This window comes from Aspergillus steynii, assembly GCF_002849105.1.
Source record: "Aspergillus steynii IBT 23096 chromosome Unknown P170scaffold_7, whole genome shotgun sequence".
Taxonomy (NCBI): domain Eukaryota; kingdom Fungi; phylum Ascomycota; class Eurotiomycetes; order Eurotiales; family Aspergillaceae; genus Aspergillus; species Aspergillus steynii.
Window position 1 is genome coordinate 1,675,333 of NW_020194404.1, and position 24,761 is coordinate 1,700,093.

General features: G+C 51.3%; 6 protein-coding genes across 6 annotated transcripts; 3 read left to right on the plus strand and 3 right to left on the minus strand.

Moving 5' to 3' along the window:
- The first annotated feature begins 138 nt into the window (after positions 1 to 138).
- On the plus strand, positions 139 to 3,226 carry P170DRAFT_390138 (phosphatidylinositol 3-kinase VPS34). Its single transcript, XM_024845894.1, has 2 exons — positions 139 to 262; positions 321 to 3,226. Exons 1-2 carry the CDS (start codon positions 204 to 206, stop codon positions 2,965 to 2,967), a joined length of 2,706 nt encoding a protein of 901 aa, XP_024701179.1. The 5' UTR covers positions 139 to 203; the 3' UTR covers positions 2,968 to 3,226.
- On the minus strand, positions 3,177 to 5,628 carry P170DRAFT_512490 (uncharacterized protein). Its single transcript, XM_024854995.1, has 4 exons — positions 5,142 to 5,628; positions 4,998 to 5,091; positions 4,015 to 4,946; positions 3,177 to 3,912 (listed from the first exon to the last, which is right to left on the minus strand). Exons 1-4 carry the CDS (start codon positions 5,573 to 5,575, stop codon positions 3,285 to 3,287), a joined length of 2,088 nt encoding a protein of 695 aa, XP_024701180.1. The 5' UTR covers positions 5,576 to 5,628; the 3' UTR covers positions 3,177 to 3,284.
- Positions 5,629 to 5,830: 202 nt separating this feature from the next.
- P170DRAFT_467077 (MFS transporter) lies at positions 5,831 to 8,265 on the minus strand. Its single transcript, XM_024852453.1, has 2 exons — positions 7,957 to 8,265; positions 5,831 to 7,894 (listed from the first exon to the last, which is right to left on the minus strand). Exon 2 carries the CDS (start codon positions 7,880 to 7,882, stop codon positions 6,110 to 6,112), a length of 1,773 nt encoding a protein of 590 aa, XP_024701181.1. The 5' UTR covers positions 7,883 to 7,894; positions 7,957 to 8,265; the 3' UTR covers positions 5,831 to 6,109.
- Positions 8,266 to 9,205: 940 nt separating this feature from the next.
- Positions 9,206 to 10,410, plus strand: P170DRAFT_414521 (putative GTPase MTG1; the record flags this gene model as incomplete). The annotated part of the gene is made up of 2 exons (XM_024847019.1): positions 9,206 to 9,586; positions 9,661 to 10,410. Exons 1-2 carry the CDS (start codon positions 9,317 to 9,319, stop codon positions 10,408 to 10,410), a joined length of 1,020 nt encoding a protein of 339 aa, XP_024701182.1. The 5' UTR covers positions 9,206 to 9,316.
- A 21-nt stretch (positions 10,411 to 10,431) lies between these two features.
- P170DRAFT_439579 (pre-mRNA-splicing factor ISY1) lies at positions 10,432 to 11,588 on the minus strand. The gene is made up of 2 exons (XM_024849872.1): positions 11,508 to 11,588; positions 10,432 to 11,407 (listed from the first exon to the last, which is right to left on the minus strand). The coding sequence occupies exons 1-2, from the start codon at positions 11,508 to 11,510 to the stop codon at positions 10,652 to 10,654; spliced, it is 759 nt and encodes a 252-aa protein (XP_024701183.1). The 5' UTR covers positions 11,511 to 11,588; the 3' UTR covers positions 10,432 to 10,651.
- Positions 11,589 to 20,084: 8,496 nt separating this feature from the next.
- On the plus strand, positions 20,085 to 24,657 carry P170DRAFT_254313 (uncharacterized protein). The gene is made up of 5 exons (XM_024843041.1): positions 20,085 to 20,279; positions 20,339 to 21,173; positions 21,226 to 23,073; positions 23,185 to 23,930; positions 23,985 to 24,657. The coding sequence occupies exons 2-5, from the start codon at positions 20,393 to 20,395 to the stop codon at positions 24,240 to 24,242; spliced, it is 3,633 nt and encodes a 1,210-aa protein (XP_024701184.1). The 5' UTR covers positions 20,085 to 20,279; positions 20,339 to 20,392; the 3' UTR covers positions 24,243 to 24,657.
- The last annotated feature ends 104 nt before the right edge of the window (positions 24,658 to 24,761 follow it).

The following is a 24,761-nucleotide window of genomic DNA, read 5'->3' on the forward strand; positions in this document are numbered from 1 at the left end:
ATTTCTCGCGTCCACGCGCCGCCTCGGTCACGTGGGCTCAGCTGACCCCGCGTCTCCGTGGAGCGCCGTGCGGCCAATCAGCGATGGCTCCTGTTAACCCCGGATGGAGCTCTCTGACTTCACTATTCTTGGATCTAGGGAGAATCGCGCAATGAACCGCTGCTCACCCCGCTAGAAGCAGCTGCGATATCCTTGGGTCAAACATGGAGGCATTCACATTTGCGGTCTCCACCCAGGTAGACTTTCCAATCTGTGTTAAAATGTAATGTCAGTCATTTCCAACCCCTGCTTCTAACCGGCTAACCCATACGGTCGTCCAGTGGATCATTGGAAGGGAAGCAGAAAGAGATCCCGTACTCCGTGCTATTGAAACGACCCGACCTACGACATCTAGGATCCACGCAAAGTCCTATCTCCGATCTCTTCGTGACGACCCAGCTATGGTCGGATTCGAAACCCCTGGGGGTACCTTTACAGACTTCATACAAGACGTTCAAGGCGGCTAGGTCATGGGGCGAATGGCTAGAGATGCCACTGTCCATGAGGGATGCTCCACTCAGGTGTCAGCTGGCGATAACGGTCTGGGATCTATCACCGCTGGGGAACGATGGAACGCAGGCGCATCAGGTCCCCTTTGGCGGCACGACGATCCCGTTGTTTGACGGGGATGGCAAATTAAAGATGGGCAGACAAAAATGCAAGATTTATCGCCACAAAGCTGCGGATGGCCTCTCATCAACAACGACTCCCTCGACCCCACGTCCGAAGCGACGCCGAGCCAACGTCGCCGATCCGTTAGGCCCTTCGGCCGATGAGTTGGAACTAGAGCGAGTGGAGGTTCTTATAAAGAAGCACGAAATGGGGGAAATACCGCGGATCGACTGGATGGATCAGATGGTGTTTCGACAATTGGAGAAGCTCAAGCTGAATGCTGAGGAAGCCGCCAGGAAGCGTGCGACCCGGCGAAAAGCAACCAAAGAAAAGCTTCGGGGTGAAGGAAAGGCAGACGACGACTCGGATGAAGAGGAGTTCGATGAGGAAAATTTCACGCTTCACGTCGAGTTTCCGCGATTCGATCACCCCATCGTTTGGTCGGACCACGAATACGCTGCGCCTCCCCTTTCGTCCTACCACCAGAACACGACTGCAAATGCAAACCAGACTTTGAAACCAGTGCCGGAAGTTCGGTTTGGTCCCGGGATAGAAGGCGCAGATGAGGACGGGGTGATACGAATATACGACCCGGAAGTCGGTCAAGCAGGCAACCCGTGCGAGGACAAGCATAGGAGGCTGATACGTAGCCATCGCACCGGTATCATGGACCGAGATTTGAAGCCAAACCCCAAGATCCGTGATGAGCTGAACGTGATCCTGTCGTACGAGCCCACGCAAGACCTCACCGCTGAGGAAAAGGATGTTGTTTGGCGCTTCCGGTACTACTTGACTCGTGAGAAGAGGGCGCTTACCAAGTTTGTCAAGTCGGTGAACTGGCGAGATGCAGGTGAAGCGCATCAAGCTGTGGAAATCCTTCCGAAGTGGACCGAAATCGACGTCGATGATGCGCTGGAACTTCTTGGTCCAACATTTGATAATCCCGCCGTTCGTTCGTATGCGGTGGACCGGCTTCGAAAGGCTGATGACGAAGAGCTTCTTCTCTATCTCTTGCAACTGGTGCAGGCGCTCAAGTATGAGGACCACTCCGATGGAACTACGGAAGATGTAGCTCATGATTCATCTCTGGCCAATTTCCTCGTCACTCGTGCTGCCAACAACTTCCAACTCGGAAACTATCTGCATTGGTACCTCATGGTTGAATGCGATGATAACGGCCCTGGCACTCTGGCGTCGCAACGTCGAGTGTTTGCCCGTGTGGAGTACTATTTCATGACCGAGTTGGAACGAATCCACCCCGAACACCGAAAGACGCTACTACGGCAGGGTGAATTGATCACTGTGCTCTCCAAGATTTCCAAAGACATCCGGTTTTCTCGAGAGAACCGCATCCTCAAGATCGAAAAGTTGAAAAAGTGCCTGAAGGATCCTAAGAATGACATTGTGCACATTGACCCGCCTTTGCCGCTACCGTTGGATCCTGAGGTCCTCGTCACTGGCTGTTACCCAGACGAGTCCAATGTCTTCAAGTCTACTCTGTCGCCTCTACACATTACCTTCAAAACCGTCGAGGGGCAGAAATACCCTCTGCTGTTCAAAGTCGGAGACGACCTTCGGCAAGATCAACTTGTCATCCAAATCATCATCCTTATGGATCGTCTTCTACAGAAGGAGAACCTAGACCTCAAATTGACACCATACCGGATCCTTGCCACCAATGCCACGGCAGGCGCCGTCCAGTTCATCCCTTCCACCTCCCTCTCCGCAGTGTCGGCGAAATACAAGTCCGTCCTCGCCTACCTCCGAGCCAACAACCCCGACGAGAACGAACCTCTTGGAATCCGCAAGGAAACGATGGACACGTACATCAAATCCTGCGCTGGGTATTGCGTGATCACCTACCTCCTCGGCGTCGGCGACCGACACCTGGAGAACCTTCTCCTGGCACCAGACGGGCATTTCTTCCACGCCGATTTCGGCTTCATCCTCGGCCGCGACCCCAAGCCTTTCGCGCCCATGATGAAGCTCTGCAAGGAGATGGTCGAAGGCATGGGCGGCACCACCTCGCCCCTCTACCTCCAATTCAAGCAGTACTGCTTCACGGCCTATACGACGCTCCGCAAATCCGCCAACCTCATCCTGAATCTCTTCAGTCTCATGGTCGATGCCAATATTCCGGATATCCGCGTCGAGCCGGACAAGGCGGTCTTGAAGGTCAAAGAGCGGTTCAATCTCGAGATGACGGAGGAAGAGGCCATTCGCCACTTTGAGCAGCTCATCAGTGACAGCGTCAATGCCATCTTCGGTGTCGTTATCGATTACCTTCATGAGATTGTGCAGGGGTGGAGGGCATAATTGATTTTCGGTCCTTTGTTTTTTCTTTTACGAGAGGAGGAGGTCTAATTGTATTAGCGTGGTAGTTATTTGGTTCGATTTAGGGTGTTGCCTTGCCTGCCGGTTTCATTTATAGATCATATTTTGCACCGGTGCTTCTCACTCAGGAGTCATGGATGGATGCATTGGCGCATTGATTTATCTTCAACGATGTCATGATACCCCGTGATCGGAGCGAATGAATTCTGGGTTCTTCTCTATAGTCCGTGGTGTCTGGAATATGAACACCCACGGAGCATACATATACTAGGTATATAGAGGACATTGAGACTATCCATCTAACACCCATCCAACGACCTCCCCAACTCCTCATCCACCCTCGTCCGAAAGTCCACCTCCACCCAATCTTGCCCTGCATATCTGCTCTCTACCTTTCCATTCCCGACTCCTTCAGTCGAAGAAACCCCCGGATCCATCACCGGCCGCAAATCCGACAACTCCACGGCATCATCCAACCGAGTCGAAAAGATCCCCCCTCCTTCACCGTCGGGGCGACCCCGACCCTCTTCATCCCCTCGAGCCTTCTCCTCCGCGTCCTCGTCATCCTCGGGCGTTCCCTCGCGACAGGCCCACGCGTCCACGAACCGGAGGACCTCGCGCGGCCACCACCGGTTCATGACGAGCAGGCGGAACGGGACCAGCGCGACGACGAGGACGGGAAAGGCCGGGGCGCCGCGCGTCAGGGTCACGATGAAGATGATCACCGTGGTGATGATCTGGAGGAGGGTGTAGAGGTGGATGGGGAGATAGGAGGGGTTGTTGCGAGGGGCAGCGGTGGCGCTGGTGCTGGTACTCGTGCTGGGGTCGTTTGAATCCTGGGGCTTTTCGCGCTGGGCGAGAGATGCAGGGAGAGGAGGGAGCTCGGATGGCGGGGTGAGGAGGTAGAAGGTGCGGTAGAGGATTGGACTTTGGGGGGTGGCTTGGTTAGTTTGTTTGGTTGGAGATGGATATGATATGGTATGATATGGTGGGTTGTAGGGTGGTAAAGGGAGAAGTATATGGACTTACTTGACTGAAAGACTCTGCTCTCCCATGAACAGGAACAGACCTGCAAGAACGCTCGTCGGAGTCAAGCCGAGGACTTTCATGAATGGCGGGCTAACGAAGACCAGAATGGCCCCGGCATGCAGAAACGACGACCACCGCTGCTCATAGACGCGCTTGACCTCGTGCGTCTCGACTTTCTCGTCGCCGTCTACGATGACCGTCCGCTGTTCGAACTCTGAGTGCATCAATGACTCCGAGTGCAGGGGAGCTTGCGGCAGGAGGCCATTCGCTGGCGGGATTCCCAGGATGCCACACAGCGCGGTCGTGGTGCCGAGGAGAATGATATCCCACGCGAAGCCGCCGGGCTTCTTGGTCCCGTAGCGATCGATGGTGCAGATGATGGAGCTCACTTCGTGGTCGAAGAAGAAAAGGATCGTAATGATCATGCCCGGGATGATGGCGGCGAAGACCCAGCCGACGGGAAGGGTCCAGAATTCGACGATGAATTTGTCGCGATCTGGCGAGGTGGGCTTGAAGGAGTGGCTGACGGGGAGCGTCATTTTGTCCAGGTGAGCTAATTCGCCGACATACGGTAGCCCGATGAAGACGATGATGGAAATCGCCGCGGCGTATTCGGCCAGACCCATCCGGATGTATCGGTGGAATAGCGGTCGCCAGCTCTCCGCGGTAGAGAGGAAAATGGCAAGAAGCATAGTCCCTACGGCGCCGATGACGGCATATAAGAAGGCGGCAAAAGAGAGGTTGTCGTGGGCTCTCTCCAGCTCTTGGATGGCCTTGTGGAAGTAGATTATGCTATTCAAGAGCGAGAAGATCTCGGTCGCGAATGTCGTCACATATCGCATCGTCCAGTCATGGGCGTTGATGATCGCCAACACATAGTGCAACCACGCAGCATGGATGAGAGACCAGGCCATGAAAGGTAGGAAAGGCACCTGGTGATGTGTGAATCATAAGACAGCGGTGAGAGGGATCTGGGGACGTACCTTGAAATCCTCTTCGCATAAGGCGTAGATATTCTCTGCCAGCACCGAGAAAGGACCAGTGACTCCAAGGATGTTCAAGGGCTGGATAGACAAGCTACTCAAGTCATTTTAACTGCCATTTCCGGCTTCCGGTTCGTCACTTACAAGGAGAAGACGATGCCACAAAGCCCCGTGCTGAAAACCACCTCGATCGTTCCCCAGCTTTTACCCGTCAAAACGTACAAGTCGCTCGCAAAGGTTATACCCGGCAGAAGATTCGTGAAGAAGACATAGACGGCACTGGCGAAGACCAACTGATTGAACAGTGTCCAATCCGAAACATATCGTCGGCGCAGATTGACGATATCCTGCTTCACCAGCCGAAAAGGACGCAGAGGACCACCGGCCGAGATCGACCCGCGCAAGACACGAAACGCCTTAGGAGTATGTTTGGAAGGAGTAATGATTGAATGCGCATCCTCATCGCCTTCTCGTCCATGATCTGGTTGGGGGGCAGCTCGTCGCTGTCTCGCCGGAGGTCGATGGCGGAGAGAGCTGGACCGTGCAGATCGAGGTCGAAATGCAGAAATCAGCGACATGGTTCTCCACGATGGCTGGCGATGTTCTCCATGGCGGTAAACAGATGGACTAGGATCTCAGGATATACAAAGAGCAGATGGACGGATTTCACTGGCGAAGGAGGGGCTCGCTAGTCCTCTTGGCTGCGTATGACGTAGCCCGTCCACTGGCCTCGTGGGATCAACACGACTGTTCACTGGTCCAGCACGTACTGCAGCTACTATTTAAGATTGAATCGACCCAGCTGATTGCAACCGTAGTATTCGTGGGCGGTACATTGGTCTACTACATTTGGCACGATTATTAGACCGGAGAACAGAGCGGTGCCAAGCTCACTGGGCTTTGGCTGCGAATTGAGTTTTTGGGATAGTAGAAAACGAAAAGAAAACGAGTTGAAAATTCTGGTCTATATGTAAATGAAGGCTATATCTAAACGGATTCGCACACAAGAAAAAAAAAAGTCTATCCAAAGAGTGACACATGCGAAATTGAAGCCGACCAGCCCTGCTGATGCTCACCGCGAGGCGAAAATATCCCCAATCTGAGGAGGGTCATCAGGAGCTCGAACTAGCGTGCGAATTGACTGTGATGAGACTCGACATCCTTGAGTCGCAGGATGTTCGATGAGCTGTCATAACGCGGCTCGTTTCAGTCCTCACGTCTACTGTTTGCCCACCCCCATCGTCGTTGTCTCCTCGGACCACCGAAGCCCGGGTTTCCATCTCAGTTCTTTCTTCCTGGGTTTCGCCTTCGGGTTTAGGTGGTGCACCGGTTCCAGCGAGCAACCGGTTCATGAAAGCGTCGGCCTCGGCGGCATAGTGGCATCGTTCTCGAATCTTAGGGCCATATTTGTAGAACAAGAACGGCATCGGAAGACACGCCAAAGCGAGAAACGCCGGGATCGAGGACGCCCAGTGTATACCGAGTCGTTGATACATATAGCCGGTGAACAGTGGAAAGACGGCGCCGAATATAGACCGCAGCAGAGAGTTTGCTGCTGACACTGACGCGGCGTATATGGTGTAGGAGTCAATCAGGTAGTTCAAAACAGCCATGAACACCGTGATCATTCCATAGCCGAATGGAACTCCGGCGGCAATCGGTGCCATCCAATGCGTTGAAGGTGAATTCGTCCAGGCAAACCAGAAAAGACCAATAGGCAGAGTAAAGCTTCCTATGAAGCTGGACGGTAGGCGCTCCTCGGGAGGAAGACGCCGCCCTTGTGCTGCCAAAGCCTTCTTCTTGTATTGGAAAAATGTGACGAATGTGTGGACCCCTGCAAGCAGGATTCCGACCAGAATGCCTAAGAAAGCCAATCCACCGGTACTCTCACTCCAGCCGCGAACCTGCTGGAAAACGATTGGATAGGCAGTAAAGAACATATATAGCGTGCCATAAATAATGGCAAGGTATAAAGACATCAGCAGCACAATAGGCTCGCAGAAGAGTAAAACAAATGGCCGAGAAAGGGCTGTTTTAAACATTTGGCCGGCGTGAGAGCTTCCGCCATCAACGTCAAGCTTACTCCGGTACACATGACCGGTGATTTTTGATAGCCTCTTTGCTCGTTTGCGCAGGAGCACGGGGCTATACGTCTCGGGCAGTAAAATGGCCGTCAATAGAAGCATAGCCCCAGAAAGGATTGCTAAAAAGCCTTGTACCCAGCGCCAACCCCCTGCGGCGGCCAGAAATCCTCCAACAACGGGCCCAATCGTTGGGCCCATGAAGGGTGCGATGGCATAAAGTCCGCTTGCTAGTCCTCTACTGATTGCAGGAAAAGTGTCGGCGAGGGTACCTCCTGCAACAGCCAGGGGGGCGGACCCAAGACTACCCGCAAAGAAGCGAAGGATAACCAGCGTCTCCATGTTTCGGGCCCCTGCCGTTCCGGCTGTGAAAGCTGTCAATGTCGCTGCGCTAAAGATGAATATCGGACGACGTCCGTAGAGCTCACTCATTGGTGCCAACAACAGAGGACCCAGTGCAAAGCCCAAGACATAGAACGAAATTCCCAGGACGGCAATTTCTTCATCTACTTGGAAGTACTCGACAATCTCCTCCAAGCCTCCTGAATAGCCAGAAGAGACCAGCGAAACCGTGAAGGTGGAAATGGAAACAAGTGCTGCAAGTGCCCATTTTGAAGGTTCACGAAAGTCCATAGGATTCCGAGGGTCATTCGGTATCCATGAAACCTCAAACGGGTTCCCTTCGGTTCCAGAACCAGAGTATTGGTGGTTTATGACTTCCTGAGTGACAGCACCCTCGTCAAACACCATTCGCCAAGCGGGAAGTTTGGAAGACGTTGGAATTTCGCCCTTCGAATCTGCCATTTTCGTGTTGGCCTAGGGTTTTAATCTCCGGTTAGCCAGTCCATTGAAGATCTTTCGTAAACCGGAGGACTCACATTTGAAAGGGAATAGTCACTTAAATCGTACCCAAATATATTGAAACTCTGAGGATCTCGGGAAATACGAACCTGACTGAAGGGCTGTCAAATAGGAACGTTTTTCGAGAGTGCACCTCGAGCATAACTTGAGGAAGGAGTGCCTCATGGCCTTTTAAATTATTTTTTCTCACGCTGGCAATTACCCATAATTGGCAGTAATAATTCAAGATCTGAGGGAGCAAGGGATCTTCCACCCAAGAGCGAGGGCCCAGGGGTACAGTAAGCTCCTTAGTTTTCTCCACACTTGCTGATGCACCGCGATATCAGCGCTGAGTGGCCTTCCTCTTGCCATTACATCTGTGACCCCTGAAGGGAGTCCTTAGTTAAAGATCTGTGCTAAGTTAGTCCTATACATGTGGTTTCCATGTGATATATTATACCAAGGACGAAAATGGTAAATGGTAATTGTGAGGGGTCATACGAAGCAACAATTTCAAATCAAGCTGGCAGTCATGAAGATCTTTGGGAATACCCACCCATAAGCTGATTCGATTTGAGTCCATCTTTACCCGATCCGTCATTCGAATGGGTGGGCACTAGGAACAGTAGTTCCCCCGAGTCTGTTCTAGTGACCCGGGTTGCATGCTCCTTACATGGCACATTGGGTAAATATGCAGCCACACACAGTCTTATCACCGAGTGTGGGAGCAACATGGACCAAGCAGGAAGAAGCATCGTGAATTTGTCAAGGTAGACGGGGATAGTTGATGTGTCCGCAACAGAAATAGAGTAGCGTCGCATATTCAACCTTCCGCACCACCCGCAATGCGAGTACTACAGGTTGGTGGTACCATGTGTCGTAGCCATGTGTGCTCCGTATGCAGTACTGCCTTACTGAATCTGTTCAGAATGAGTGTCGAGAGACAATTACTCAGAGTATGGAGTAGAATCTCAATCTATGTATAGATCAAGTCTTGAAAGAGCCCTTGTGGGCGCTGTTTGCCCATCTGTGCAAGTATGGAAGAGAATTTGTATCTGCCACGGCATTAGTATATCTCAGTAAGTTCCGAGAGCCTTCTGCATCTCGTAGGAGCAAGTCATGTTGAATCATCGACGCATTTGAGGAGGGAAGTTGTGTTGACACTCTCTCATTATTCGCTCGGGGCAGAAGATGTCAGCCCTGGTACCGCCTTTCTCACCGCCTCAAAACTTCGAAACACCGGCAGATCGGGGAAAGTGGTCGCTTCATCTCCATCCAAAGAGCCATGTTTTCCCTCTCAAATTAAGCTCGTTATCGGCATTGGACTATGTGTCGAGGGACAAATACTAAACGCTCTCTCCAGTCACTTTTTTTGACAGTTTGTCTGGCAGACGCCTCATGATGGCAGCCAAATTTTTCCCACGCCGGGTCTTTCCTAATTATGCGTCCATCCCAAGGTCGTATTTCTTGGGCCACCACAGGGCCGGCCTGAAGAAGATGCAAGACATGCTGTCATCTATAGACTATGTTGTCGAATGTCGCGACTACAGAGTCCCCGTCACGTCGATCAATCCCATGTTTGAAGAAGCATTGGGGAAAACCAGAAGACTGATCGTGTATACCAAGAGGGACTTGGGCTCAAAACCCGCGTCAAAGGGGCGGCGACGGGTAAGTCATGCTTTATATATAGCCCTTGACTCTTTCGAGAGCAGTTACTTACGCCTTTCTTTTATCTTTCATAGACAGAGGAAACCGTTCAAGGGCTCGATAAAAGTAGCGCCACATTCTTTGTAAGCTCGTCATCTCATCAAGATGTGGGTGCCATCCTGAAACATTTGCGAGAAGATGCAGAAGGGCCGGACAGGCTCGTTGGATGTCGTGTTATGGTGGTCGGTATGCCGAATGTCGGCAAATCGACACTGATCAACAACTTGCGCAATCAAGGCGTGGGTAAGGGCAAGGCCGTACAGACGGGTGGTCAACCCGGTATCACACGGAAGATTGGAACGCCAGTGAAAGTTATAGAGAGAGAGAATGGCTCCCATGTCTACGTGCTGGACACGCCGGGTGTCTTCATGCCCTACGTTCCCAATGCAGAGAACATGCTGAAACTGGCGCTCTGTGGATGCGTCAAGGACTCGGTCATTTCACCGGTCACTCTCGCCGACTACCTATTATATCATATAAATCTGCATCATAAGGATGCATATCAACGTTGGTCTGCGCCGACGAATGAGATCATGCCCCTGCTGGACAAATTTGCTCGACATACAGGTCTTCTTGCCAAAGGTGGCATCCCTAATATTGACCTTGCCGCGCAAAACTTTATTCAGAAATGGCGCGCGGGCGATCTGGGCCGGTTCTGCCTCGATGACCTAAAAGCTGAGCAGAGGAAGCATTTGGAAGGGAGCAAAGAAGAAGTGCGCCCTAGTATCTCATCAGTCTTACGGGCTGAAAAGACGGCGAAGAAGCAGGAAAGTTCGAAGCTGTAAATAATAGATTTAGATAATATCATCCAATGTACAGTACAAAAAGAACGAATCGTGTTGGTATCGTCAATGAGCCTTTTGCTCAAGATGCATGGTTTAAACGACAAGTTAAAAGAAGAAAATAATAAGATAAAACCGGAAAATAGCAATGCAGAGAGGTACACCCCGAACGCCTCATGAAACGGATTTTGAAGAGGGAAGAAAGATTGGAGCGAGAAAAGATAAAAAGAAAGCCATGACAGACTCAGGTGATCTTATCCAAGAGTCTTCTCCTTCTCCGATCCACCAACTCTTCTTGTACTTCATCCAGAGTCGGCAATCGCCACTCGACGCCGTCACCAGCATCTCCCGGTAGAGGCTCCCAGCCATCTTCGACATCGTCTTCCTTTTTGTTGCGTAAGCGTTCACCGGCTTCCTTCTCCTTCTGTCGCTCGTACGCCAGCAGCGTCCCATCCTCCTCGTCCAGACCGTAGCCGAAATAATTGGCATCCACCTTCCTCGTAGCGATATCACCGCCGCGTCCCCGAGTGCCCTCGTCGTCCTCCTCCGCCGGCTTCCGACCGCGACGAGCCGCAGCCTCAAACATCTCCTTGACACCAGGCAGCTCCCTCGCTCGCCCGAAATACCGATATCCTTTGCCGCCGCCGGGGATCTCCTTGCCCTCGTCGTCGTACACACGGCCCGAGCCACGCATGTAGTTGGGGCCGCCGAGGTTCCGTATCTGCATCTCCCAGGTCCATTTCTCGCGCATCAGCTTGTTGATTTCGTCGTTCAGGTCGCGGATCTGGTAGTCGCTGAGGCTGAGCTCCTGGATGCGCGAGACTTTGCGCGAAATTTCCTTGAGGACTTGGCCGCGCCATTTCTCGCACATGGGGATCGAGTCCACCGACGTGATGGCCTTGGGGCGACGGGTGCGTCCGATGTCGATGATTCCGAGGTCCGCCGCTTGCTGCGCGCGGAATCGAAACAGCATCGACTGCGCCTTTTCGCTGTTGCGGGCCTGGTGGACATCGAAGGTCAGTGTTGTGAACTCGGTCGAGTTTTGGGAGACATTGGACGAGGTGATCCTTTCTCTGCTGTGTGTATTGGAATGCACTTACCATGATGAAGGGCGGCGCGGGAGCCTTTGGGTCGGTACGGGCGCTATGGGAGAGAAAATGGTGAAGAAAGCTACCTCATGGCCGGCAGCGAACATTGATCCAAGCTCGGGTGGATTCAAGAAACGTTCGTGGCGGGCGCTAATCCTAAGCGCGCGGCTAGTTTATCCGATGCCCGACGGGAAGCGGCCGGTACACTGCAGTTTTTCTTCTGGTTTAAAACCTCCTATTTGGTTGTTATTCCAATCTTAAGGCGGTGCTGGAGGGACTACATATAAATAGCACGTGCTCGATTTGATGTGGATTGGAATACCAGTTATAGTACTTATGATAACTTCTAGTGTCGATTAAATGAAGGTCTCACCAAACTATATATCTAGAACAGAAGCTCAACTAAAATCATGCAGCAAACAAAAGCATAAGTTGAAGAAATTATTCGTAAAAATTAGGAACAGGAGCGAGTTCGTATTCCGAACTGCTTAGACGTCAATCCATAGTACAGCATAAACAAATGTCTGCCTCGTCCCACCCAAACATGATACCTGAAAACAAAACTCGAATGCATATAAATCGTCATAACCAATGGGGCATATACACATAGGAAAAAGAAGAAAGCAGTCAACGTCACGTTAGTTGCTGCATATCCTTGAGTATGCAGAAAGTCGCCATCATTTCATGCTCGTAATCCGTCGCTCAGGCCCTGGATAAATGTTTAGCGCCTGAATTATTGAATGCGGTTGTGTTGAGCAGGACCGTCCTGCTAGATTATCGTGTTCCTTACAAGAAGCCTTTCGTGTTGCTAGGCATCCGCTGTGGTATATCGCCTGAGCCATATACGCCGCTTCCCCGTCTGCTCCCTGCATCGCTCAGTCGTCCTAGATTGCTGCCGCGCTCAACGCGAAGCCCCTTCCATCCTTCCAGCTCACGCGCCAATCGCAGTGATTTTTCCTTTTCTTCTCGGAGCTCCCGCTCCGCTCGGCGCGCCTGCAATTGGGTTTGTGAGTCGGCTTCCTGAAGCTCTTGGATGTTTCGAAGGAGGCGGTCGATCTTGTCTCGAGACTTGTTGATGTCTTCGTTGAGTTGGTCATTCATCTTTTCGCGTCGGTCTATCTGGGACTGAAGGTCTTTCACAGTGCGATCCACGTTGCGCAGAGATCGTTGCTCGGAGCCGTGCTTGGTCTCTTGCTCCTCAAGGTGGGTTTCCAGCTGAAAGTCCAGATGTTAGTACCTTGACATAACAAGGATGTGTTCAATTTAGCTTACCTCCTTGATTCTCTTGTGCAGGAACCTAACGTCCTGGCTTCCTGATGAGTAGCTCTTAGTTTCCAAATCGACGCACCGCAGCTGGGCTTCTTTGAGTTGCTTCTCCAGAGCAGCTTTATCCTTGAAAAGCTGAGCATTGGTTTCCCTCTCGGCGGTGACTTCCTTCTGCATCTCCGTGGCCAAGGCTTCGGCTCGTCTCATTTTGCCGACAGCAGCAGCAGAAACGTCTTCTTGCTGAGCAAGGTTGGATTTAAGCTCCAGCAGCTCACGATCCATGCTTGCTGCGTTGCGCATGGATGGACTTTCTCCTTTAGCAAGATCTTCCAGTCTGTCGCCTGCTTCAGTCAAACGGGTTTCAAGCATCTTCTTCTCTTTCAGAAGCATATCCCGTTCGGCGGTCACGTCATCAACTGAAGTTCGTAGGCTTCTGACCTGGGACAATAGAGTCACAACTCTTCCCTGGGCTTCATTATGGGCGTTCACGGCTTCGTCGCGAATTGAAGTAACATCCTGAAGCATGACATCCATTCGCGCTTTCTCCTTAGCCCATGTAGAGCTGTTCAGTACTTCGTTGTCCCATTTGCTGCGGAGATCCTCCAGTTCTTCGCGAAGGCGGGAGTTCTCGCCACGGACGTTGAGAACTCGCTCCCGTTCCACTTCGAGCTCGTTGTTCAGAGTCAAGAACTCGCGCTGATACTTCTGTCTCGTTTGCTCCATAGAGGTCTCTTTGTCTTCGATATCGATGGCGCGTTGGTTCCTGTAGTCCTCGAGCTCATTCTGAAGGCGCTGTTTGGACTGCAGAGCAGCCTGAAGTTCGGCGGCTTGATCCTCCATTCGGGCCTCTAGAGACTGCGCTTGTCGCTGAAGATCTTCCACAAGAGAATCAATGTGCTTGCGCTCCGCCATGATTTGTGCACAAGTATCCTCTGCTTCTTGAGCCTGTGACTTGGCAAACTGCTCAGCCCGAGAGGCTTTCAGAACCGAGATTTCTGCTTGCTCGAGTTTGCTGAAATATTCATCCGCGCGAGTCTTATAGAGGCTGAGACTAGACGCGAGATCCGCGGATTTAGAAGTCTCCGCATCCAGGCGGATCTGCAGGTCGGAAAACTCCTGGAGCAGCTGGTTTCTGCTTACAGCATCTTGATCTCTAGCCACCTGCAGCTCCTGTGCTTCTGAGCGAGAATCACGAAGCTCGACCTCGGTAGCAGCCTTCGCTCGTTTGAGCTTTTCGAACTGGGCCTTGGCATCACTGAATTCAGCAACTGCCTCGTTGTGGACCTTGAGTAGAGACCTCCTAGACTGTTCCTGAGAATTTATGAGGTCATAGAGTTCCTCGTGCGACTTAGCTTGCACATCCCGGAGCGACAGGTCTCCAGATCGGATGCTTCGCTCGAGCGCCGAGACCTTCTTTGCAGAGTCGTCGAGTTGGTCGTGCAGGCGACCATTCTCTCGCTCTAAGAGATGCATACGACGGACCGAGGGACTTTCGTCTTGCCATTGGTCTTGGTGTGAGCCGCCCTGAAGTTGACTTTGAAGATGCTTGTTCTGCATTTCAGTCATTTGCAGCTTGTTCTGAAGCTCTTCGATCTCGGCCGCCAGATCCATTCGCTTCTGATACCCGACAGTATCCACTGTCTTATCAGACCGGGCAGAGTCATTCGCAGCTTCGTTAAAGTTGAGTCTTCGGTTGGGTGTTGTTGGGGTGCCGAATCTCTTTGCGATGCTATTTTCGGAGTTCTTGCGTAGATGGGTGGGCGTGCGGTTTCCGGCAACTTGGTTCTGGTCAATCTCCTCCAAGAGTGCACGTTTGGAGGAGGAGTAGCGGGCATCGAGTTCCTTCATTTCATCGCCATGACGACGGCGCATTTCCGCGAGCTGAGCTTCTGCTCTGCTATATTTCTCCTCCGATACCTGCAACTGGCTTTGCACGGTATCCAGAAGCTGGGCGAGATCCACCTTCTTTGATATGTCAGGACGAACCGTCTCCCATGACTCAGAGGATACCTCGGTCTCAGGTTCCACAACCTTATGCAGCAGCATCAGCTGGCGGTGCAAGTCCTCAATTTCCTTGTTTGCAGTGTCAAGAGAGCCCTGAAGCTTGCGAGTATTAGCCTGAGCTTGTGTACGTAGCTGCCGTTCAGTTTCCAAATTTCGGTTCGCTTCTGCTAGTTGGATACCAGCAGTAGATGCTGCCTTTTCGGCATTGCGGCTTGCTTTGTGCTCTCTATTGACTTCATGGTTCAGGTCCTCCAGACTCAACGACAGCTTCTCTTTTTGTTTCTCCAGGGAAGTGATCGACAGTTGAAGATCTCCCAGCTGGCGGGTCAGATTCTTGTTGTCATCTTCAAGCTTCGCTTTTTCTCTCTGGAGCGTTGTAACGCGGTGGCGTTGGCTGTCGCTCGCCTTGGAGTTGGATCTGGCAATGTCGAGGTTCTTTTGTTGAATCTTTGTTAATAGAGCTCGATTGTCATTTTCCGAGGCCGTGAGTCTGCCTTTGAGGGTCACTAGTTCCCTTTCCATGCGCTGCTTTTGCTGATCATGGCGGATTCGGAAGTTATCAGAGTCTGCAATTGCGTTGTCCAACTCCTGGATTCTAGTTGAAAGTCGTGTTCTTTCAGCTTCGACCTCCTCCAATTGGTGAGACTTTGCGTCTAGATCCTTTCGAACGCTTTCAAGCCGTTGATTGGCCTGGTTGTTAATGCTCCGTTCAATTTCAGCCTCTGCATTCAGCCGGGCATTCTCAACATTAGTGAAACGATCACGAAGCTTGATGAGCTCTGTCTGCAGATCCTTGCGCGAGTTCTCGGCAGAAACTCGGGCCTCAGTAGCGCGTCGAAGAGTGTCCTGCTGGATATACATCTCCTTTTCAATAGTAATCTTAGACTCGTTCAAGGTGGTGTATTTGTCACGCAATTCCGCAAGATTGTGCTCTGCAAGCATCTGGACATCATCTCTAGACTGTCGTTCTCTGCTCAAGTCCGCTTGTGCCTGGAATAGTTGGCTTTTGAGGTCCTGGATTTGCTGCTCCAGCAACTTTCGGCTTTCTCCCGCTTCAGCATCCTCGGAGATTTTGTCTTCGAGCAGCTTTTTCACGTCGGCGACTTCTCGATCTAGCTGGGCTTTTTCGACCATCATGGCATCAGACTCAGCTTGTAGTTCCCGCAAGCGTTTCTGCATGTTGCTATGGCGAGTAGACAAGGAGGCTTTTTCGGTTTGCAGTTGCCTCATCTCTTCGTCGTGTCTTTTAGCATCATTACGCAGAATGGCCATTTCGCTTTCTTTCTTCCTCAGCATCTCTTCGTACCCAGTCGATGTTGAAGAAAGATCTGAGATCTGCTGCCGGACCGAGCGATTCTCCTCCACCAAATCCCTAACTTGCTGTTTCGACTGGTCCAGTTCCTTGGCCGTCTTTGCCAGTTTAATATCGAGATCCTGGTCTGTCTTCAATAGTTTGGCCTCAAGATCTTCCAGTTTACGATCTTTCAAGCTGAGGTGACTTTGAAGCATTTTGGTCTCCTGGCCGAGTTCGTTGATCTGGTTTTCCTTCTCAGAGGCGGACGTCTCAGCTTCCACCATCCTGCGGTCAATTTCCTCGAGACGTGCCTGCATCTCTCGCTTCTCATTTTCGAAACGCTGGATAATTTCACCGGCTTGCTCCAGCTGAGTCATGCGGGATTGAAGCTCCTCTTCGACCTTCTTCTTCGCTGCGATCAGTTCATCCAATTGGTCCTCGAGGCTTTCTTGGTCTGCAATCGCCCCGGCCAGTTTGTCACTCAGCTCGACCTCCCGAAGTTGAAGTCTCTTGAAGATTTCCTCTTTATCAAGCGCGAGAGCTCTTTCGCTTTCCAAAGTTTGCTGGATCTTTTGCATTTCGATCTCTGTGCGTCGCTTCTCCTCGTCTATTTTGTGACGGTCGGCCAAGTCTGTCTTCATTTTGGACTCCAATTGCTGAATCTTTTCGTCCCTTCTCTTCACTTCGTTGGCTGTTCGTGTCTCCCCGAGGAGCGGCTTCATTCTCGAGAACAACCGCCACCAAGGGCTGGCCTTTAGATCTAAGTAGGTTCTGAAATTGTGCTGGATGATTCTGGTTGCCTCCGCACGGTATAGACGTTTGTTCGAGATCCGGCGCTGAACGAATCCTCTTGCCAGTGACTGGAAACGTGTCATGATGGAGCGGATGAGATCGTCTCGTTTCTCCTCCAGTTCAGCGAGGACACCGGCCCTGAAGAAGACCTTTGTCCGACCAACTCGGTACCAAGCAGAATCCAGCCCAAGCTTTTGCAGCATCATGTGAGCAGCGTTCTGGCCATCCATGTATCCCTTGGGCATGTTTCGGCAGAGCACCTCGTACCGTTGACGGAATTCGGCAAATGATAACCTGTTAGGGAATCCAGTACGCGCGATTCGAATTCCCTCAAGGACACCGTTACACCGTAGTTGATCAAGAACTAATGGGGCATTGAGCATCTTCGGGCGCTTCTTGTGGTTTGGTATAATGCAGCGCACAAAGTGAGGATGCGTGGAATTCAACTGGGTCATCAGACTCGACAGTTGCTCCTTATGTCTTTGGGCCACTGTACGGAATAAGCCCTTCTTGACTCGACTTTTTGGGTAGTCTGCCTGATCATCCGGGCTGCCACAGTCAGCAAATAGCTTGGTGACGTGTTTTTCTCGCGATGTCGCTAGAAGGCGAGTTATATTATCGTTGAGCGGATCTTTATTCTTCTCAAGCCATCCTTCAGTACCATATTCGACTTCGGAAGCATAGTGAGTTAGAACAAAACCCTGACTCAGCCGAGCAGCACGATACTTCGGGGATTTTCGATCCCACAGGGAGTGAAGCTTTTCGGTAAATGATTTATCGGTCGCTTTAGGCATCACACAGTCCTCATCCAAGCAAGAAAAGATACCGATGGGATTGGTCAACTCAATCAGATCAATGGTCGGCTGCAAATCCTTTCCAAAGTCGATGAATTGCCACTCGATCTGTTCCCTCGCATATTCTTCCTGTTCCAGAACAAACATATGGTGGTTGAAGAACTGCTGTAGCTTCTCATTGGTGTAGTTGATGCACAATTGTTCGAAACTGTTGTTCTGGAAGATCTCGAAACCTGCAATATCCAGAACACCAATAAAGTAGCTGTCGTCTCCCGTCACAGTGCTGCGGTCTAACTGATCATTAATGCGGTTCACGAGATCACCAAAGCCACGCTCGTAGATTCCTTTGGCGAGCGCATCGAGCGCCAGCCTAACTTGTTCTGGTGTTTGGACTTTCTCCACCCACTCGCGGCCTGCCTTCACCCTTGGATGCAACAGGCCTTTGACAAATGGTTCTGGTTCAATCCCCAGCAGTTGACACGCTCTCTCTATACTGTTGAGCGAGTCAGGACCCAATGCGGCCTGATCCGCTCGCAAGCTCTCCTTGATGACTGTCACATTTCCAAGGTGCAGAACGGCGGCGATCGTGCGGAGAATACACATTTGGTCTTCTGCAGAAAAGTTCATGACGTGGAATGCCTCAATCAATGAATTCCACTCGTCGTCATCAGACACCCCGGCAATGCTAGCATTGCCGTCTCTCGTGTAGGCGAAGTCTTCGATTCGAAGGTTGGACAACAGCAGCTTCTCTCTCATTTTTGGATCCGCACCCCGAAGTAACTGGTAGAAGATGTGATAATTCCGTTCTTGCTGATTCGGTTTCACTACTCGCGACTTTTCAAGAAGGTACCAGTCGATATAGGCGCCCGAAATCTGGCCAGACCTAGAGAACTCAATGCGAATGAATTTTCCAAATCGAGAAGAATTGTTGTTTCTAACAGTCTGGGCATTGCCAAACGCTTCGAGGATGGGGTTCGCTCGCAGTATTTGCTGAGAGAGACTGGACATTTGCTTGGTCGCCGAACGAACGTATGGGGTATCGGATGTCGCAACAGCAGCCAGATATTGAATGACCTTCTTCGTATTCTCCGTCTTTCCCGCACCAGACTCTCCTCTGTACCTTGTTAGTCCAGTTTCCTGAGTTTCACCAGTTGACGAGCAACTTACGTTACCAGGATACTCTGATTTTGCCCTTCTTCAACCAAATTCCGAAACGCTTTATCGGCCATTGCGAAAATGTGGGGTCGTGTTTCCTCTCTGCTTCTGCCTTTGTACATCTTCACATACTCATTTGAGTAGATGGGCAACGGACAATACGGATTGACTGTCACCAAAAACAGTCCAGAGTATGTCTAGGGATATCATTATTAGCTGAGTTCAGAGTTTGCTTCTTGCCAACAGGCTTGGGACTTACATATATCAAGTCCGCCTGGTAGCGCGAAAGCAGATTGTGCACCACGGAAGCTTCATTCAGGTGTGTAAGCTCAGCCATGTCATCGGCCTTGTCGAACTTTGCCGGGTTGACTTTATCCACTTGATCCGCATCGACCTCCTTCTGCTGTATCGGTTGTGAGAAAAGGGTCTACACCCCTCAGTATTGTCTTCGGTTCATACCTCGCCATCATCACTCTGGACCAACAGCCTTCCATTTTCGCCCTCTTCCAACACAAGTCCCCGGACAAAGGCCTTTTCGGGGTCACGTAGCCAGACGTATTTGTTACCCGAAAAGTCATTGTCGCCCTCCAATCCTCGGATCTGATCTGCACCTCGCCGAAGCTCTTCGGATTTGATGAACCCTGGAGCGAATGTTCCGCCTGCGGCGTCAACCCTTAACGAGTTCGATCTTTGGTGAGTCGAGGTTCGTCCTAATGGCGTCGGCGATGCTTGGGAGATCGAGGCCGAATTCCGAAAATGACCTTTGGCTTCTTCGAATTTACCCGGCGACGTCACGATGGCTGATTTCGGTCGGGGACCTTTCGTTGGTGACCCGGACGACGGGGATGAGGAGGGAGAGGCACGGCCAAATGGGTTGGCACGCTTTGGCGAGCCATTTAGTTGAGAGGGCAGCATATCTTCGTTAATACAGTCGAAACATTATTCAAATGGGGAATCAAGTCATCAGAACTGGATAGCACGAATCATGCAGGTGAGTAGGGTGGTCCAGAATATGAGGGGGGAATTGGACTGGTCATACACAAAAGAACAAGCCCGAGATGGATGGACTGAGATGCAGACGTAATAGCAACTTGCAGAGAACTGACCACCTGCTCGGTGACATACCCGCATCCACTGTTTGTTTACATCCTGCGTTCCTTAGGCTGCGGATGCCGATCTGGCCCTAGTCCCGATCTGTCACGGCCGCATCACGTGGGACTGCTGCACGGGACCCTCCGCCCGGTTTTCGAATTATGCAACTCCTGATATTTTTATCCTCCGCCCTTTGTCTCGTCCCATCCTCACCTTCTCTTCACCCCCTCTCTTCTGTTGTTTCCAATAAAATCCTTATTCTTTATCGTCTATATAGCTGCTTCTGCGGGACTCTTGACTCTATTTTTTTTGCGTTCCAAAACCATCCGTTCGGCATCAGGTGCATGATTTGGCTTGGAATTCCATCTCTATTCTGGCTTGAATGATGTGCGACACCTGAACTGACATCGCTTTTGACGAGCTTTCCTTTTACTCACATTATCTAGAAAGCACCATCTCACTTCTCTTTCGTCGACCTCTTTGCGCCTCTTCTCTGGATCATGTCGAACTATCCTCTAGCTCCAGCATCGGGGCTACCATCCAACTATCCACAATGGCCTTCGTCGAATTCCCAGTCATCCGCCATTCCGCCATTAGTGTCGCCAAATCCCTCCTTCCACCAGACTTCTCTGCCGCCGCATCAACAACCACAGGGTTCGATGGGTCGTTCGTTTGACTATAACAATGAGCTCAATTTCAATGCGAATGCGCGTCTCCCAGGGCCCGGTGCAGCTGGGCCCTTACCAACGCCGCCGTTTCCGTTCATGGGGACTTTCACACCTCCGCAATTTCCACCTGGCGCCTTTTCTCCTGCTCAAATGCCTCAGATGCCCCCTTTGGGTTATCCGCCCATGCCCCTGCCAACCGCGTTCCATGCGCCGCCGAGCCGTCCCTCAACCGGTGACTTCCAGACGAATCATTTCCACCCCCAGCCTACAACTACATCCAACTCCTTGCAAGATATTGATCGGGAAGAAGGCGAGCTCACCGATAGGGAGGGCGGGTTGCCAGCACAGCAGAAGCCCGCGTTCAATAGTGGACCCAGAGCTGCTCCGCCGGCATCTCTAGGCGGTCAGCAAAGACCTTCCGCTCACGCGTCTAAAATATCAGCGGTTGACGGGGCGCATGATCCAGCAATGGCAGGGCTTCCTGCACTCGACAGCTCTAAAGATTCCGGTTCGAAAATGTCATACAAGCCAGCTTCTCGCGATTCGATGGACCTTGAAGAGGGCGAGACGTCTTCCTCCCAATCTTCATCGTCAAGCCGAGACAGTGGATCGCGTAATGCTCTCCCTCTACTGAAAAGACCAATTTGCTTACTAACATTTTGCAGCTTACAATCCCCCAGTTTCCATGAATACCGAAGCATTAGACAGAATGGACGTCGAGCCAGCAGTTTCACCCAATTTGACCACTGAGACGTTCACCGAGAAACAACCTGCCAAGTCGCCAGCACAACTTCGAATTCAGGCGCAAGGTGCTCTGCTAGGATTAGCTCCTCACAACATCCGCTACAATGAACTCGTTGGAGAAGGAATCAATCCCAATGTTCTCAAACAGCTATACGAAGAAGTTGGAATCAAGATTTCTACACCGCAACCAGACGCTGCACCAACCACAGGATCCAACTTGCTGCCAGATACCCAGCAGCGCGGAGGAGAGGCTCAAATGGCAGAAACATCGAAATCTCAAAAGACTTGCGTACAGGTTGCTTTGCCTGGAGAGAACGCCACGTCACCTGTCTCCACCCCAGCGCCACCGAAGGATATGGCCAAGCCCATGGAAAGAAAAGAGGTCATTGCGCGTATGCTTGCAGCCAAGGCTGCTAAGACTTCTGGGGCTTCTGAGTCCCCTCAAGCCGATGAGCTTAAAGAAAGTCCAACGCAAGAAAGCTCCAGTGCTTCGCGCATAGACAATACGGATCCAGCACCTCTAGGGGTACCTACCAAGGAGAAAGAGGTACGGGCCAAAGAGAAAAACAAGGCACAGACGGAGCTCGCCAGGCAGCGAATCGAGCAGCTCAAAAAACAGGGTCTTATGAGAAACCAGCAAAAGTCTCAACCAGAATCTAAACCCCTGGAAAACGGACCATCAAACGGCGAAAATCAGAATTCAGATACAGCTGATGAGGTTGCTGCAATCCAGCACTCGCTTCCTGAACGACCTCCAGATCCGGAGTCTGATATTTCCGCTCGTATCCCTGGATTATTCATGACCGAATCAAAAGAAGATCAGTCGCAAGACGCCTATGTCACTCCTGTTCAAGGTCTTGTAATCGACTCTACACCACAGCCCCGCGCCAATCAACGCAAACGTCCTCGTGCATCTGACTTCGACGAGCCTATTTACCTCGCCAAAAACGAGCTCAACAACGGAGGGCATTACACCGCTCCCGAACCAAGACTCATTATCGACATCAGCGATGATGAGTTTTACGATGATAACGACGACGACGACGACGACAGCATGGATATTGAGACATCTACTGGATACATGTCCCGAGATAATGGCTCGACAGCTCCGGAAACGTCACTGCGAGCGTTAGAATCACTCCCGTCTAGGCCATTATCAGCAAGCCAAGGCTTTTCCACCCCCCAGTCGAATTCAAGGGGCGGTGACCAAGACCATCTGCGAAGAAAAAATCTCGAGATTCAGGCAATGCACCGACGTATTGCTGAGCTCGAGCAACGAAAAAAGGCGAAACTCACCGTTAGCCGTACACAATCTCCTCGCTCAGTAGAGCTACCATTACCAACGCCTCCGGAACCTTCTGCTGCACAAGACACGGAGTCTTACAGCATCGACCTTGCCGGTCCAGATGAAGAATTTACCTGTCCTGCCACTCAAAACGGACATTCTCCTGGACAAGTTTCTTCTTCTACCATGGATATCGCATACTTTGAGAAGATGAGATCTAGAATTTTACGGAAAAGAGAGATTGAGTCTGGTGTCCCCGCATTGGATGCTGAAATCCATAAATCTGAAACTAGGCTGGCGGACTTGAAAAGCGAAGAAGGAAAGGTTCTTCTCGAGATTTCAAGAGGCAAAGAAGGACGCAAGCAGCTCCAGGATGAATTGAACAACATCAACATGGAACTGAATGGTCTCACGCTGGACGAGGTTGATGCGGCCTTGGTCCGGCTGAAGACAAACCCACCACAAGACAACACCACTCTTGAAGGTAAGCTTTTCTATCACATGGCTGTCACAAATCGTTTATTGCGAATCACCACACCCGAATCGTTAGGCAACTGTGTCCGAAATAGCGATCGGTGCTCATTTTATATCTTAGTCCCATCACACGAACCGGCTACGTCCAATGGAAATGACCCGTCAGGCGTTGGATCCACCAACGTTGGAGATTCGAGTCAAGGGGAGAGCGTCGTCGATCAATTGTCTGGCAAGTCTGATCAAGCTCTGTCGACTGTTTCGGCATCCAATGAAGTGCCCAGCATGCCTATGGAGACGCAAAGTCGAGTCGACTCCAGCCACGAATCGTCTGCTGTGTCTTCATCCGAGTCCGAAGGATCCGCCATGGACGAATCCAGTGATAGTGACAGCGAAGATTCCATGTCTATTGACGAAGATGAATCTGAGGGACCGGAACCAGAACCTGTCTCGGAGTCGATTCCACCCAATGCGGCAAGCGAACCTCAAGATAGCCAAGAGGGCGCAGATCAACCGAGCGCAAAATCCCAGCATTCACCGCGCGAAGTATCACCCGTCGTAAACACAGAAAACCGAACCAGTGTGGCTTCCGAATCGGGCGAGGAGGTCGAAATGTCCAAGGACGATGATTCCAGCGAGTCTTCGGGCTCTGATGGATACGAACCCCCCGAGCCCGAAACGACTGCCAGCCCTGCTAACTCCGTTTATTCACCCCCTTTCAGCCCACCTCCTCCCGGCCCGATAGAACCTAGTGAGGCTTCCATGCCCACAGTGGATCAGAGCAACCAAGCCGGTGAGCTGCTAACCACAAACGATCAGGAAGTGGATGTTGAGCCGCCAAAGGAACATGTTCAAGTTGGGCTTCTGGATGTGCGATAATCCTTTTATCAACTGAGGAGGGTTTGACGCTGACAACTGCACTAGAATACGCGAGGAGCCGAGGTTCCGCAACGTAAATTTTCACCGTATGACAGTCCGTTGAAGCATTTCAACGCCTATCGATATCACCCCAACTACTCTGGTGACACTACACAAGGCTACCGTTCTTTAACATACAGCCACAACATTGACCCTATGAAATATCTTTGTCCTTTCGAGGCCGCAGGGGGTGTCTGCAACGACCGATCTTGTGAATTCCAACATTTCCGGGACATGACTCTTAGCGGTGCGTCGACAACTTGAGCAAGCTACATTCAACACCTTCCAGCCATCTACCAGATCTGACCCCCTTCTTTTCTTTGCCTTGCGCATTTTGTTTCAGCATTGATGCTCGTCTTTTTCTTTGCTCCTCCTCCCTTTTTTCAATTTCCCCGCTTTCCTTTCTCCCTAAAAATCTCTGACTTTCACCACTCGCTTGTTACTTTGCTCTTTTCGGATGCTGACGCACAGGATTATTAACATGGACAGATGACAAGATCTTGGTCCAGATGGGCTCCCTCCGCGAAGGCAAAACTCCTGAAGAAAAAGACCACTATATCGCTGGACTGAAACAGATCATCAACGACATGCGGCGCGATAAGGTGAAAGACTTCAATACTGTGGCCACCGAGATTGCCGCATACCGTAGACGCTTCCTACAGGACCCTTCGCGAATCTTGCCCTTGTAACAGCCTTTGAACCGCCATCCTTCACTCTCCTAACAGAAAAGGGCTCCCTTTTCATTGATCAAGGTGAGCTGCCGATTCAAGAGTCAGCGGAGCA